We start from the raw sequence: 14,570 nt of genomic DNA, 5'->3' as shown, positions 1-14,570 counted from the left end.
TTTACCTCCTTTGCATGCACCTGATATGTCTGCTTCCCTCTTCTCCCTTGACCCTGTCCATCTCTCTCCTTTTCTCCTCCTTGCACACAGAGAACCAAGAATGAAAGCCCTGTTCACTCCCCTGGCTCACCTGTGATCTTTTCAGGATAACCAGGCCCCTTCATTTGAGATTACCTCTTGCAGTTACTGTCAGAGTTAGGGCAAAATTGAGGGAAGTAAGGAAAAATTAAGACCCTTGATACCCTGGAGAGTTTCCTGGATCTTCTGGGCAACACCAGAACAATAGGCGGGAAGCCAAATTGGCCTATGTGTGTGCTGATTGCTGGTCCCACCAAGCTTGCACTCTGGTGTGCAGGCTGTCAAATGCAAATATGAACTCTGTCTCTCTGTCTCTCTCATTCTCTCCCCCTTGCCCAGGGAGATTGCAAGTCAGCCCTGACTTGTATGTTAGGATGCCAAACCATCAAGGGGGGAGGAGTCCTTCCCTGAGATTCCCAGCTCTGTTTGGTGCCCCAGGAGACTTGGCCATGACCCTCAGGACTCTGGGAGAGACCCAGGAGGCAGGAATTGGGACATAGTTGCTCCCATAAGCAGAGAAACACATAGGGACTACCCTTGAACCAGTGAGGACCTTCCTTTTACCTCAACTTGCATCCCAGAGGTTTGCTTTTAGGAGGTGAGGTATGGGGGTAGCTTACCAACCCTTATCACTCTCCTCAGCTCAGGGCCTTGTGGCCCAGATTTGGACTTCAAGGGGCCTTAGAGGAGTAGGTCACAAGCTCCGGAAGTTGAGAAGCAATCCCTTCTCTTGCCAGACCACATTCCCCCTCCAGACACTCTGAATGAGTCACCCACCCACCTATGCCCCTGCTCCCTGAGTCACCTTCTCTTTTAGGTGCCCCAAGGGAGGAGGAAAAGACAGTCTCCCTGGGCTCCAGATGGAGGGGAACCATGGGACTCCCCAGAAGAAGGAACTCTCAAGAATTCTAGTTTCTCTAGAGATCTGGGGAGAAGATATTAGGGGAGGACAGGGAGAGAGTAGAATGTGTCACTCAGGCCACTAAGGACTTCCTAAGGGTATCCAGAGGAATCAGTTAATCTCTCTGTCTCTTTCTCTCTGTCTGCACCCCCCATCCATTTTTAAGGTCACCCTTCTCCTTTTGGGGGTATGGCCTGTGAAATGTGCACATGCAATTATTTGTATGTTTGAACACACTACGGCTTACACAGGGAAGTAGTAAGGATGGTGTTTGGGCACATTTATGGGTGCACCTCTGCTTTATGAGCAAGTCTCTTCCGCTGTGCATATGGGTACTCCTGAGTACATGTAAGGATGCATGCAAATACACGCCTGTATATAAGCATACAGCTGTGATTAAGTATGTTCTCCCCAGCTAGAAGCTTGCATTTATGTGATAGGACATGCGTATACCCGGTACACATGGCATTGGGGCTCCATCACACCAGTGAGGGTCCTCTCCCTCTCCCCAGAAGGGGATGCCTTGCAACACCCTGTGGGGAGGAGACTCTGGAGTCAAGAGGCCTACCTACAGGATGGGCATATGAGGTCCACCTCACTCTTTTTCCTCTCCTGCTCCCAGCCTGGTAATGGAGCAGCCACGATTGCTCCTGGCTGGTTTACAGCCGGAAAACAAAACAAACTTTTGATCCTGTGTTGAAAACAACTACTACTCTGACCCTGACCTCAGGGCTTCCTTCCGGGTAAGGGTTAGGGGGGAGGTGTCCTGGACTTTCCAGCATCCAGATTCCCTAGCTTCCCCATGAGGGAATCCCAAATGGGCAGGGCCTTCAGGCTCAGCTCCTGGCCAGAAGGCTCTCCTGCCCACCCCATGTCTCCCCACCCCCACTCTGTTCCCACACATTCTTCAGTCATGACATCCCCACCACAGGACTCCGGCTCTGCAGAAGAGCTCTGCGGCCAGCCTAGGGCCTTCCCGCCTTCCACTTGCCCTGCTCCCTGCTCCCTTCCCCCACTGTCCTGGTTTCACAGGCCAGCACAGTTCTGTGGCCTCTGTACTTGGAATTCGAGGTTCTACTTCTGAGCACTCCAGGGCTTCCCTCAGCTGGGAGGCCAATGTGGGTGAACCAATGTGCCCTTGGAAAGTAGAGAGCAGATTATGAGCTTATGGGGCTGTTATTGGAGTAATATTAACAGTAGTCATTTAGTGGGTACTTACTGTGCTCCACCCTCTGTGCTAGGTGCTTTATTTACATGCCTTATTTCATGCAGTAATTCTAGGAGACAGATTCCATTGTTAGCTTCTTTTTATGTAGGAGAAAATTGAGGTTTAGTAGAGCTTATATGACATGTCAGCTAATATTAGCCAAGCTAGGATTCAAAGACAGGTCTAACTACAAAGACTTTGCTTTTTGCTGCTGTGTGCAGAGACGAGTCTAAATATCCAGCCACATGTGTATATGATAATGCCCACGGGCACGTGAGCTTGGAGGTACTTGAGTCTGTGCAAAGGTGTGGGGTTATTCATGTGGCATGAGTGTACCTGTCTGAATGTTGGCGTGCAGGAAGCCGTCACTGCCTCCTTGGAGTGTCCCTCTGATCCTATGATCTTTGCATGTCAGCTAAGAAATATCTTCTGTTGCTGTCCCACCAGTTCCTGAGCCAAGGCCACCAAGGGCGACATTTTACAGAAAAGAATATTGCTCGTGTGGTGGAAGAGATTCTGGGCCAGTTACCAGCTGGTGACCTTGGGCAACTCATTTCCTTTCTTAAGCCCAAGTGTTTTAATCACTAAAGTCGGGGAGGTGGGCTGGAATCTAGCTACTCGGTTCTCTCTCCAGCAATTTGTAATTGTACACGCCCAGGCAAATGCAGAGATGGAGTGTGGCTTAACGGGCACGTGCCGAGTGGGCCAGGATTAAGTGAATCCGTTAATGAGAAAGCACTTTGTCAACTAGGAAGCACAACATCGATTTCAACATTAACATAAGGTGTCATTATTGCTACCATTATTGGCTTCATGGGTTTGGAGCTTGCAGTTAGTTTGTGTGTGTTGGAGCTTGTGCATGTGTGTTTTTTTAGAACACGTGGTTTATGACTGTATTTTTGTGTGTGGATGTGTGTGTCTGAGTGAGTGTCTATCTTTGTGTATATGGCTCCACAGAGATAATGAACTTGAGTGCAGTGAATGCCAGACTAGGAATCAGGAGGCCTGGGTTATGAATCCAGCCTCTCCAATGACTAGCAGTGTGGGAGACCATTTCCCTTCTGAGCCTCAGTTTCCATATCTGTAAAATGGAAGGCTGGCCTAGATAACTGCTAGAGGGACTCCCATGTTCTGTTGATCCAGGTGAAGGTCCCATCAGAGTACATATCTATGGGCATGTGTTTGCAGGCCTAAAGACTATTGATGTGATACTTCACTCGAATAAATGTTCTGGAGTGCCTTCTACCTACAAGGGTGGTGTGGGCACTGCTGGGGCAGGGGGCATCTCTGTGACTCACATAGCTCTGTGTTTGAGGGCATGGCTGTGGATGTCACCAAATGTCTGTAGGATCACTAACCCATGTGGCTGATTCTCTGTGTGATGAAGTATGTGTGTGTGTCCACCCAGCGGGCCATCTGGGGAGGAGAAACCTGTGTGCAAGGCCTCAAGGTTAAAATAATTTGTGTAATGCTGCCGCCAGGCCTGTGTAGCACTCAGGATGAGAAGCAGATGTTGCCATGGGTGGAGCTTCAGGGAAGCTGCTCTGCGCCCCACCTCCATCCAGCTCACCCTCCCGCCTCCCCAGCCCAGCTCAGCCTGAAGCTCGCCTCTGAGCTCCTTCCAGAGCACTCAGCTTCCTCTTGCTCCCAGCTTCTCCAAAGGCAGGCAGATTGTTTAGCTCATCTCTCCAGAAACATCTCTCCCCAGGTCCAGAAATCAAAATGCCTATTCAGGGGGCTCTATTCCCCCAGGCCTTTCTTCCTCCAGAGAGGAGACCCTGAGACTCAGAATAGGAATCGCTTGAAAACCATTAAACTTTTTCCTCCTAGCTGGGCAGCTTCCATTAAGTGTCCTGGTTTCCCTAATAGGCCTATCTGCTCCAATTTTTGTTCACGGCCTCCCCTCAATTTAATTGAAACGGCATTTGTTGAGTGAATACCATAGGCTTGGAGCAGTGCCAAGGTTATGGGCCCACAGAGTAGATGCTCTATCATCTCACCCCCTTCTGTTTTCTTCATAGCATTCATCACTGTCTGGAATTCTTGAGTTCAGTGTTTATTTAGTTATGTATTGTTGAAGGTTAGCTCTATGTGAGCAGGGACCTCTTTTTTTTTAAGTTTATTTATTTATTTTGAGAGAGAAAGAAAGAGAGAGAGAGAAGAAGAAGAAGAGAGGGAGAGAACACAAGCAGGGGAGGGGCAGAGAGAGAGAAAGAGAGAATCCCAAGCAGGCTCCTTGTTGTCAGTTCGGGGCTCGATCTCACGACCATCATGAGGTCACGACCTGAGCCGAATCAAGAGTCAGATGCTTAACCAACTGAGTCACCCAGGTATTCCAAGCAGGAACCTCTTCTGTCTTGCTAATAACTTGAGTGGTACCTGGCTTACTAAATATTTGCCACAGAGCGATGGGAAAAGTGACATGATCGTGTCTTCCTCTGGTAGGGAGTGTGTATCAGCTTTGCTAGATTCCCAACTTAGAAGTGAGCACGAGTCTCCCCCGGGATCCTCAAATCCAGTCCCCTATGACCCCCTTCCTCAGAAGGCATTTGAAGACTGATGTTGCTATGGGGGTAGGGGTGGTACCCATGGGGTTGGAACTGTCAGTGCTGGGTAGGAGGATTAACTTCCCAGGCCTCGTCTTTTCTCTCTAGCTGCCTTCCTTGGGGACATCGCCCTGGATGAGGAGGACCTGAGGGCCTTCCAGGTGCAGCAGGCTGAGGACCTCAGGCAGCGTGCAACCCACAGGTCTTCCATCAAAACTACAGGTACTCTGGGTACAGGTGGGCCCTTCTATGTCCCAGAAATGGGTTCCAGAATTAGAGAAACAAGCAACCTCCCTGTTTCCCAACCAGGCCCTCTCAGGACAGAGGCTATGAGCTTGAACCCAGCATAATGGCTTATCTTCCCTTGGGATATCTTTGTCCCTTCCCCAGAGGAGCAGCAAGTATAGACATACCCAGGAGCAAAGAACTGACATTCTTTTTGCTTACAGTTTACAAAGTACTTTCACCAGCATTATCTAACCTTTCCCCAACCACCTTCAAAGGTAGATGTAGGACAAGTCCTGCATTGCAGATCCAGAAACTAAGACTCATGGAGATAACGTGACTCATTCAAGATCACATAGCTGGTCAGTGGCAGTGCTGGGACAGGAACCCAAGCCTTCTCACTCCAAATCTGATGCTCTTTGCTCAACACCCCAATCCCTCCCAGCTTCTCCTCATGCTCCCACTTTGCAAGCTTTTATACTTCCTTCAAAGCCCATCTCAAGAGCTTCTCTGATGAAATCTTCTCTGATCATCCCCCAGGCATGGTTATCCATCCATTTTCTGTGCTCTGTCTGCTCTCTGTTTACAGTATTAGTATCTCACTCATGGAACCATATTTCAATGATTTTTTTTATATGTCTATCTCCCCAACTGGACTCAAAGCTCTTTAAGGTCAGGGACGGGTCCTTCTTATCCCTGGGTGTGGCCCAAGCACCTAGCAACCCACCTGGCACTTATGAATGGGTGAGAGAATAGGAAGAATGAGTGCCTGGGCTGGTTTAGTTCTGTCCAGCTTTGTCACTGCTCAGGAACATGGTGCTGCCCACAGGGAGCCCTCCCACTGACAAAGGATAGGGATTCTCATCCAGAGCCCATTCTGCACACACTCTGATGGTTGTCCTGTCCAGCATGAGAGAGGATCTTGGCATGGGCAGCCATGGAGTAAAGGCCAAACTTCCCAGAGAGGAGCTGGCATTGGAGGGGAACATGGTGGCCTGATGACTAGCAAGGCTTACTTGGCCTGAGAGGGGACCAGCAGACATGGTTCAAGCAGAATGGAGGAACTGGAGCATGTGGGCCTGCCACTAACTCACTAGGTGACTTTGGGCAAATCTTTGGCTTTAGTTTCCTTATCTGTCGAATAATACACAGTGACACTTGCACAGTGCATCCCAGAGAGCTACTGTGTCAAATGAGAACATATATTTGGGAACACTTAAAGACGTCAAGCTCTATATGCTCCACAAGGAGGAAGTTTTATTAGATGAGAAGTCAACATTTCCTGGTCTCAAGTCCCCTATAGTTCCTAGGAAATTAGTACACCATTGTTCTCTTTTTCAGTTTTAGTCCATTCTTGCTATCTGTGGTAGTTATGAATAGAGTTATGGAATAACTTTGTTCTATAAAGTCACTGTGAACACTGAATTAACAAATACTGAGTCAGTCATCACTCCTAGGAGAAATACAGGGTTAGGTCCCTGCAAGCCTCTTGTCACAACATTCTCACCAACTGATCAGTATGTAACCCTGTCTTACGTATGTTTCTGTTTAAAGACCCCTTATTTAATACACAGTAGATTCATTAACTTTGAGCTATAGCCAACAGGACTGTAACTTAGGGGCTCGACAAGGCATATTAACACACGTGTATTTTCTCCATAGGGCACATCAGATCCTTCTTGCACTTAGGAACGCTGGACAGTGGTCTGGTGCCTCTGTACTATTAGGGCAGAAGGGGGTCATTTTAAACAGCAAAATCACCAATAAAAAGTCCCCACATACAAAAAAAAATGTGGCACTAAACAGACTATGAAAAAGATGCTTATTTACATTCTGAGAGCTGAACCAAGAAGGCAAAGTGTCACCTTGTTCAACCTCGGTTGGGTATGGGGGTGACTCATGTTTTTCACTGTCCTGTGCGTGTCAGTGATTGACCGTGAAAGAGCTAAGGTTATTGGTTTGGGGGTTACAAATAAATTTTAGTGAGTGGACAGGTATGGAATCCCCCCAAAATGTGGATAGAGTATAATTTGTTTCCCCGTACTCCTATTCCTTCACTTGCTACCAGTGTCTTCCTCTCCCAACACCAGGAAACTCTTCTACCCCCAACTGCCAGAGCACCAGTGGGCAGCCACAGAGGAGAAACCGTGGGAGATGGAGAAGCAGGTCCCGGAGCCGGCGGGCAGCCACATCCAGACCAGAGCGTGTGTGGCCTGATGGGGTCATCCCCTTTGTCATTGGGGGAAACTTCACTGGTGAGCATGATGTTGTGGGGCCGAGGGAGCAGCCTGCATCGGGGCCTAGCCTTGGGGCAGCCTTGTCATGTGTAGTGATATGAGTGGTGTCCTCTGCCTATCTGTCCAACAAGAGGCTGACATTCTGGCAGTGGGTCGAGGTTGGCCCACCTGGACACTGTGGCAGCCTGGCCCCCTTCATCCTGGCAGGCAGTCAGAGGGCAGTCTTCCGGCAAGCCATGAGGCACTGGGAGAAGCATACCTGTGTCACCTTCCTGGAGCGCACTGATGAGGACAGCTATATTGTATTCACCTATCGACCCTGCGGGTGAGCAGGGGCCCCTGGGCACTGCACCCTCGGCCATCACCCCAGTCCACATTCTACTCTGGGCACTACTGCTGCCCCATCTGGGCACAATCCTACATCATCTGTCCCCACTCTTGCCATCGGGCATCTTCCCAGGAGCTGCCCCCTGGTGTGGCTATGACCCCTGAACACAGCCTGGGCATCCCACGCTCAGGCCCCTCCCCTGTACCTCACTCCCTCACCCTCCTGGCAGCCTCGCCCGGCCCCTGAGTGGATGCACTCCCCCAGCTCGGGACCGCCCCCCTGAGCTGGCCCCGCCCTCCAGGTGCTGCTCCTACGTGGGTCGCCGCGGTGGAGGCCCACAGGCCATCTCCATCGGCAAGAACTGTGACAAGTTCGGCATTGTTGTCCATGAGCTGGGCCACGTCATTGGCTTCTGGCACGAGCACACGCGGCCAGACCGGGACCGCCATGTCTCTATCGTGCGTGAAAACATCCAGCCAGGTACGCACCTTGGCCTGAGTGCCTAGCTGTGTGCCACACCTGCCCCCCCCTCCCCCCCCTCCCCCGCCCCAACCACTCCAGGGCCTCTAGTAGGGGTGGGAGCTGCTTCCTGGAGCCATAGCTTGTGGTCAGCTCAGTGTTGTGGCAGCCCTTGCCCAGGGCACAGGTTGGTCCAGACCCTGCCCCTGAGGCATCTGCTTCCTGCCAGTAGCAGCTCAGAGATGGAAGATCAGTTGTGGTGCTGATTGGGGGGCTGGGAGAGGTCCTGGTCCTGGACACACAGGCCTTCCAGAGCAGCCCAGAGCCCAGCTGGCCTTGGGGGGAGGGGGGGAGGGGGGAGTTGGCCCATCCCCCATGCCACCTCAGCCTTTCTCTTCACTTTTGCCCAGTCTTCTGCCCTCTGCCTGTTCTCCCCTCTAAGGGTTTTTTTTTTTCTCTTGTTTCTCCTGGCTACCCCCTCTCCCCTCCCTTCCTGCTTCCTTCCTCCCTCCCCAGGCCTCCTCTGCTCTTCCCTGCTTTCATCTCCCTGTGGTTCTAGAAATGGGTGCTTCCTTCCCATACTCTCTGAGCCTTCCCTCCAGCCAGTCCTCGTTGACCCTGCCCCTCTGCTGGACCGACTCTTCTAGAGACCCGCCCCTACCCCCCCAGACTTCCCTTGGCTGCTCCCTGGACCCTCAGGTAGGGGGGCACCTCTCGAGTACCTGAGGGGCCCCACTCCCCACCCTGAAAAAGTGGCACTGTGTGGCACACAGACCCACCCCTCCCACCCCCCACACCTTTTTCCTGGTCTTCGCAGGGCAGGAGTATAACTTCTTGAAGATGGAGCTCCAGGAAGTGGAGTCCCTAGGGGAGACCTATGATTTTGACAGTATCATGCACTATGCCCGGAACACGTTCTCCAGGTGAGAGATGGGGCCTGGCCTCCTCTGGGGCAGCCTAATCCTGCCTTCTGTAGGGCGTTCTCTTTGGGCCTCTCACTTTGCACTGGGCTGCCCTGCTGGGGCAGTCACCAAGGGTGAGAGTGGGCTTCTGGGTGGCCCCAGCTCCCGAGCAGAGGACCCATGGATGCTGCCTGCCCTGCTGTCCTCTTCCATTGTGGGTCCATGGCAGGGCCTGGACCCACGAAGCCTAGTACTGTGGACCCCTGGGATACCTGGCTCAGGAGGCTGAAGTCCAGCCATTTTGCCTGACACATATGTATATGCTGTGGCTCAGAACTGTATCAGCCAAGGGAGCTGAGCTTTTCCCTCATCTGTCAGCCAAAAGAGGACACATTTTTCTAATTGGGGGCATCCTTTGTAATCAGTTTGCCTTTTTGGAACCGGCTAATTTGCACAAAGGCTGGCTACTGCCCTGAACTAGCCCTTTCCTCTGCTTACAAGTGCACACACTCCTCCTGGGGGCCCACATTCCCTGAAATCATGACCGGAACCCCCAGAGGTAGTGGCCCAGCCTCTGCACCGGCAGCTTTTCCTTAGCAGAGTGTGGGAAACAGCCCCTCCCTGCTCCTTTACAGGCTCCCCTTCCAAGCCTGGCCTTTCCCATGCCTGGCTCTTTCCTTATCCTCTGTCTGCAGTCCTGCTCTGTCCCACGCACAGTGCCCCTCCTCAGTCTCCCTGCCTCCAGACCTGAGGGAACAGAGACCAAGGAAGGGTGGTGAGGTCATCCTGCCCCCCACAGCCACAGACCTCCCCTGGACATTTCCCACCACATCCCACCCCACCCCCTGCTGAGTTCCACCCAGCTGGGTGTGAGTCAGGGACCCTGGGGAGGCAGAGGGCCGCCTGTTTCCCTTCGTCTTGCTCCTCCCAGATGGAAACACCCAGGACTTAGCAGGCAGGAACTGGGCAGGGGGGACAGGAGACATGGATGGATCCGGAGTTGCGTGGTCTGACCACGGTGGAACCTGTCAAAAGCAGTCCGTGCCAGCAAAATGAAGCACTGGCCTTGGTAGTCCTGGGAGAAGTTCAGTCACGGCCGAACGAGCAGAGGCTTGGTGAGGCTAGAGACATGGTCGCTAGGGGTCCCAAGCTCTCCTGAGGCTGGGGGTTGGACCTAGACTGAGCCAGAACACCACTAGGTTCCCAGGGCATGTGGAGCCTGTGTCCCTGACCTCCCAGCGTATTCCTGGGGCTCCCCCAGGCTCCAGCAGTGTGGCTGCCACGGAGCAGGGTGGCTGCTGGTCAGTGGGCAGCATAATGACAGGGTGAGCAATCTCCACCCGTCCCTGACCCTACTGAGGAATGTCTGGGCTCTGGCAGGGTCGTGACCTTGGGTACACACAGGCACACCACCCCTCCCTCCATCAGACTCTCACCCAGATCGGGCTTTTCCTCCTCAGGGGCATCTTCCTGGACACCATTGTTCCCAAGTACGAGGTCAATGGGGTGAAACCTCCCATTGGCCAAAGGACCCGGCTCAGCAAGGGGGACATCGCCCAGGCCCGCAAGCTCTACAAGTGCCCAGGTCAGGGCAGGGAGGGATGGACCAGGGAAGGGTGGAGGGCAGGGCCTGGGGCTGAGGAGGTTAAGGCTGTAAGTCTTAGAGAAGGCCAGCAGCTGCCTGGTGGTAGGGGTGGAGGTACCCAGGCAGGGGCAGTGTTCAAGTTAAGGAACCAAACTGGAGCTGGGATCAGGTGGTGAGGGGATCAGGTGAGATACTGAGCCATGTACCTTCGGAGGGTCTGGGAGAATAGGACAGTAGGAGCAGTAAAAGGGACTAGCAGAGCAATTCTCAGGGACGGAGGTAGAGTGAGGCCCACCAAAGGAGCTTGACCTTAACTCTGGAAGCCATGTTGCCTGGACAGCAGGGCATCCTGCAGCACTAGGCCAAATAGGTCCAATGGTGTGGGCTTATGTGTAAAGAGCACGGAGTGGATCTTAAAGGGACAGGACCACCCCAGACTCCTTCCTCTGCTTAGCCGTTCTTCTCTCCCCTGAGTGATGCCAGAGTTCAGGGTGTGGGAAGCCAGGAGGTTGGGGGAATTGAGCATCTGCAGCCAGCAGTTCAGTCATTTCCTTTCTCTGACAGCTTGTGGAGAGACCCTACAAGACAGCACAGGCAACTTCTCTTCCCCTGAGTACCCCAATGGCTACTCCGCCCACATGCACTGCGTATGGCGTATCTCAGTCACACCTGGAGAGAAGGTAACTGAGCGTCCCCTCCTCTGCCAGGACACCAGAGTAAGAGAGCGTAGTTGATTGTGGCTGTGAATGACCTACCTGGGAAACGTAGACCCATTCACTGCACAAGAACGATGGAGCACTACCTTGAGGAGGGGCTGACTTACTACTCGAGAGGCACTTTTCCAAGGTCTTCTCAGATCTATCCACAGGGTTTTCCTGTGGTATCTGGCGCTCTCACTCACCCCTTTACCTTCAGTGTCCTTCCGTGCATTTTTATTGTTCCCAATAGTCAACTTTAAGATTCTATTCTTCTTGATTGGAATATGGTACTTAATGTACTCGTGCAGTCTTGAGCTTGACTAGATTTCATTACTGGTCACATTGTTCATTCCAACAGCTCTCAAGACCATTTGGAATCTGAATTCCACCATTCAGCAGGTGCCATCTCTCTTACTCTGTCCTGAGCTCATTTGATAAGCATGTCTTTTCTGGGTCTTCTGAAACTGGTCTTTGATTGAAACATTGAACATGACATGAATCAAAGCAGAGCCAGGTTCCCTCTCTGAGCTGACACTGTTCATCTGCAGACTTTGGGCAGATTTATTCCACTGGCTATGATACCACTTGCTACACTACCATCCAGCCATGAGTCATCACCTTGTTGACTGCGAAGTGAGCTTCTCCGACCACGAATTTGTCACCTTTATATCCCTGGCATAGGAAACAGCTCATAAATGCTGAATATATAGATGGATTGCCTTACCAAATCAAAGCCACTGTTCCACCAGTTGGTGAAACACCTTTTAAAAAGGAAATGACATTTGTCTGATGTGCTTTATTTTAAGTGAACCTGAACCAGCTCCTAATAATCAAGTGTCTCTTTTCTAAAGGGTAGCAGGCTATCTGTTTATTTGGGGATTGACATTCAACTTAGTGGGTTGTGATTCCCAGGATTCACTCCAAACCCCTCTTCCAACATGCACGCGCACGCGCGCACACACACACACACACACACACACACCCCTTTTGGAAACTGGCAAAGCTTTTGTTCTGAGTTTTTGAGATTACAGACACTGATCACATCTGTAAGTTATTTGAATGTCCTCTGATGTCATTTTTGAGCCTAGAGGCAACAGCCAATTTAAAGAGGTGCTCACTGACTCCCCTCCAATATGAATGAGTTTCTATTCCCTTTCCAAACTATGCTTCTTTTACTTTTTGCAATTTGAAAATCATTCTCATTTGTGGTAGTCTTTTATTGAGGGTTGAGTAATTCCGTCATCTCTCTCAGTTAACATTCTGTCACCCTCCCTCAAAAGTGAACCCACCCTAGGTGGCTCAGTCAGTTAAACATCCGACTTTGGCTCAGGTCATGATCTCACAGTTTGTGGGTTCGAGCCCTGCATCGGTCTCTGTGCTGACAGCTCAGAGCCTGGAGCCTGCTTCAGATTGGATTCTATGTCTCCCTCGCTCTCTGCTCCTCCCCTGCTCATGCTCTGTCTCTCTCTGTCTATCAAAAATAAACATTAAAAAAATTTTTTTAAAAAGTGAACCCATATCTTCCTTGTTCTTTTTCTTGTTCTGAATCTAATTTAAAAATTGCTGTCCTTTTTGCTGTCTTGTTCTGACCATTCTCTGGCTTCCTTTATCTCTCTGCCAAAGGTCTCCACAACTTCCACTTTTGGAAATCTCACAGCAAATAACAATAAAAACAACTAAAATTATTGAGCACATGATTGGCCAGGCATGTGTTAAATTCTTTATTTGTTATGTCTTATAATTAACACAACAACATTCTAGGCCGGGTGCTAATGTTGTCCCCATTCTGCATATGAGAGAACAAACTTGGAAAAATTAAGTAACTTGCCCAAAGATTATGACACAAAAGTCCATGATTGCAATACTGTGAATTGTAAACCCTGTCCCACATCAACAATTGCTAAAGTGCCCTTCCAGAGACCTGTGTGCTCACTACACACCCGGCATTGGGGACAGAGAGATGCATGAGAGAGTCCCCAGCCCCTGAGGAACACAGAGTAGGGTAGAGCGTTGCTTTTTTTCCTGTTCAAGAAGTTTGCTCAGCCAGCAGGGATATGCCAACCTTGGTCAGGATCAGCTTCTTTCCCTGTGGTTCCAGGCTGGCATGGGCTGGCCCTAGTCTCTAGTAGACAAATGGACTTGCCCCAGGAGCCTCTCTATGCCTTAGGCATGCTCCCTCCACAACACCCAAGAGACTCCCCATCCTTTTTCAGAGGCCTGCCTGGAGCTCCAGGGAGAGAAGTAGGCTACAGAGAAAAATTTCAAACTTTTCAGTGCGTAGCTGCAAAAATAGAAAAAGTAAAATTCACTCACAGTTCTGGATCAAATTGTAGAGCTGTAATTGAGTCAAAGATGGAACCCTGGGGGACAGGAACCCTCTAAGGGTCTGCAGAGGCTGGGGAGCCGGGGAGGATAGCGTCATGAAATAATAGTGACCATTCTTTGCTGTTTACCCATTACGTTTCAGGCAAAGTATTAGGCATCTTGTATGTATGACCTCATTATTCCCCACATCAGTTTTGTGGTGCAGGTGTTCTCGTCCCTTCTGTGTAGATGAGGGAGTCGAGGCTCAGAGGGCATCAGTAAATCTGCCCACGTTTACACAGGCAGTCATGGTGGAACCAGCATTTAGTTCCAGGACCGTCCAACTCCAAAGTCTACGCTCTTTCAACAGTCAACCTTAAATAAACTCGCTTGCATTCGTGGGTGGACTTTGATGTTTCTTTTGTGCTGAGAGGTTGTTTTCACTTGCCTCCTAGTTCTCTGCTTATTGCCAGAAGTTTGAGTGATACAGAAATTTTATGCAAGGCAGGGATATATCAAACAAGAAAGAGCCACTTTGGAAGGCTTCTTGTAGGACCCCCCTGTCTCCACTGCATGTCATTAGCAGCTGCTCCAAAGAAGACTTAAGAGTGTTTCCCAAGGGACAAAGCCCGCCCCTTAGGAGCAGGAAAGTGGTTTCAGGAGATCATGGTCTATTTTTGCAGCCGAGCCAAAAAGATAATGTCTTTTGGCTTTGACAGTGTCCACCCTCATTCCCATCCCTGCCTTGTGATATCTTGCCTGTTCTTCAAGTTCCAAATTCCGCTCCTCTGTAGTGCCTTCCCCAACCCCACCTCCAGTCCTCCAGTTGGGCAGCTATGACCCCTCCATTAAGTCCCTGCTTCCTGGTGCTGAAGGGTGTAGGGCTCTGAGGGTGAAGGGAAAGTTGACCCTCATTCTTCATGCAGCTGTTAAGCAAAATTGACTGGCAGGCCTGGGGAGGCCACATGGAATATAAGTTTAAGGGTTTAAGTTTAAGACCCTAGTGCCTGGGTTTGACTCCCAGCCGTGCTATTTGCTAGATGCATGATCTTGGGGAAGTTACTTAACCACTCTGTGCCTTTGTTTCCCCGTTTGTAAAG

At 50.8% G+C, this 14,570-nt stretch overlaps 1 protein-coding gene across 4 annotated transcripts in view; it reads left to right on the top strand.

Moving 5' to 3' along the window:
* BMP1 (bone morphogenetic protein 1) overlaps nt 1–14,570 on the top strand; it is a 43,546-nt gene that overhangs the window by 2,718 nt on the left and 26,258 nt on the right. For 2 of the 4 annotated variants that reach the window (XM_023252509.2, XM_023252511.2), the window contains exons 2-8: nt 4,841–4,954; nt 7,048–7,212; nt 7,402–7,519; nt 7,824–8,002; nt 8,799–8,904; nt 10,344–10,468; nt 11,033–11,148. In XM_023252509.2, the coding sequence (XP_023108277.1) occupies nt 4,841–4,954; nt 7,048–7,212; nt 7,402–7,519; nt 7,824–8,002; nt 8,799–8,904; nt 10,344–10,468; nt 11,033–11,148 (923 nt within the window). Of the gene's footprint in view, nt 1–4,840; nt 4,955–7,047; nt 7,213–7,401; nt 7,520–7,751; nt 8,003–8,798; nt 8,905–10,343; nt 10,469–11,032; nt 11,149–14,570 lie in introns of those variants that run through there. The other 2 variants (XM_045055405.1, XM_023252510.2) reach the window with 2 other exon arrangements.

The sequence above is a fragment of the Felis catus genome, chromosome B1, assembly GCF_018350175.1.
Source record: "Felis catus isolate Fca126 chromosome B1, F.catus_Fca126_mat1.0, whole genome shotgun sequence".
In the NCBI taxonomy this organism is placed as follows: domain Eukaryota; kingdom Metazoa; phylum Chordata; class Mammalia; order Carnivora; family Felidae; genus Felis; species Felis catus.
This window is presented reverse-complemented; position numbering and strand designations above follow the sequence as displayed.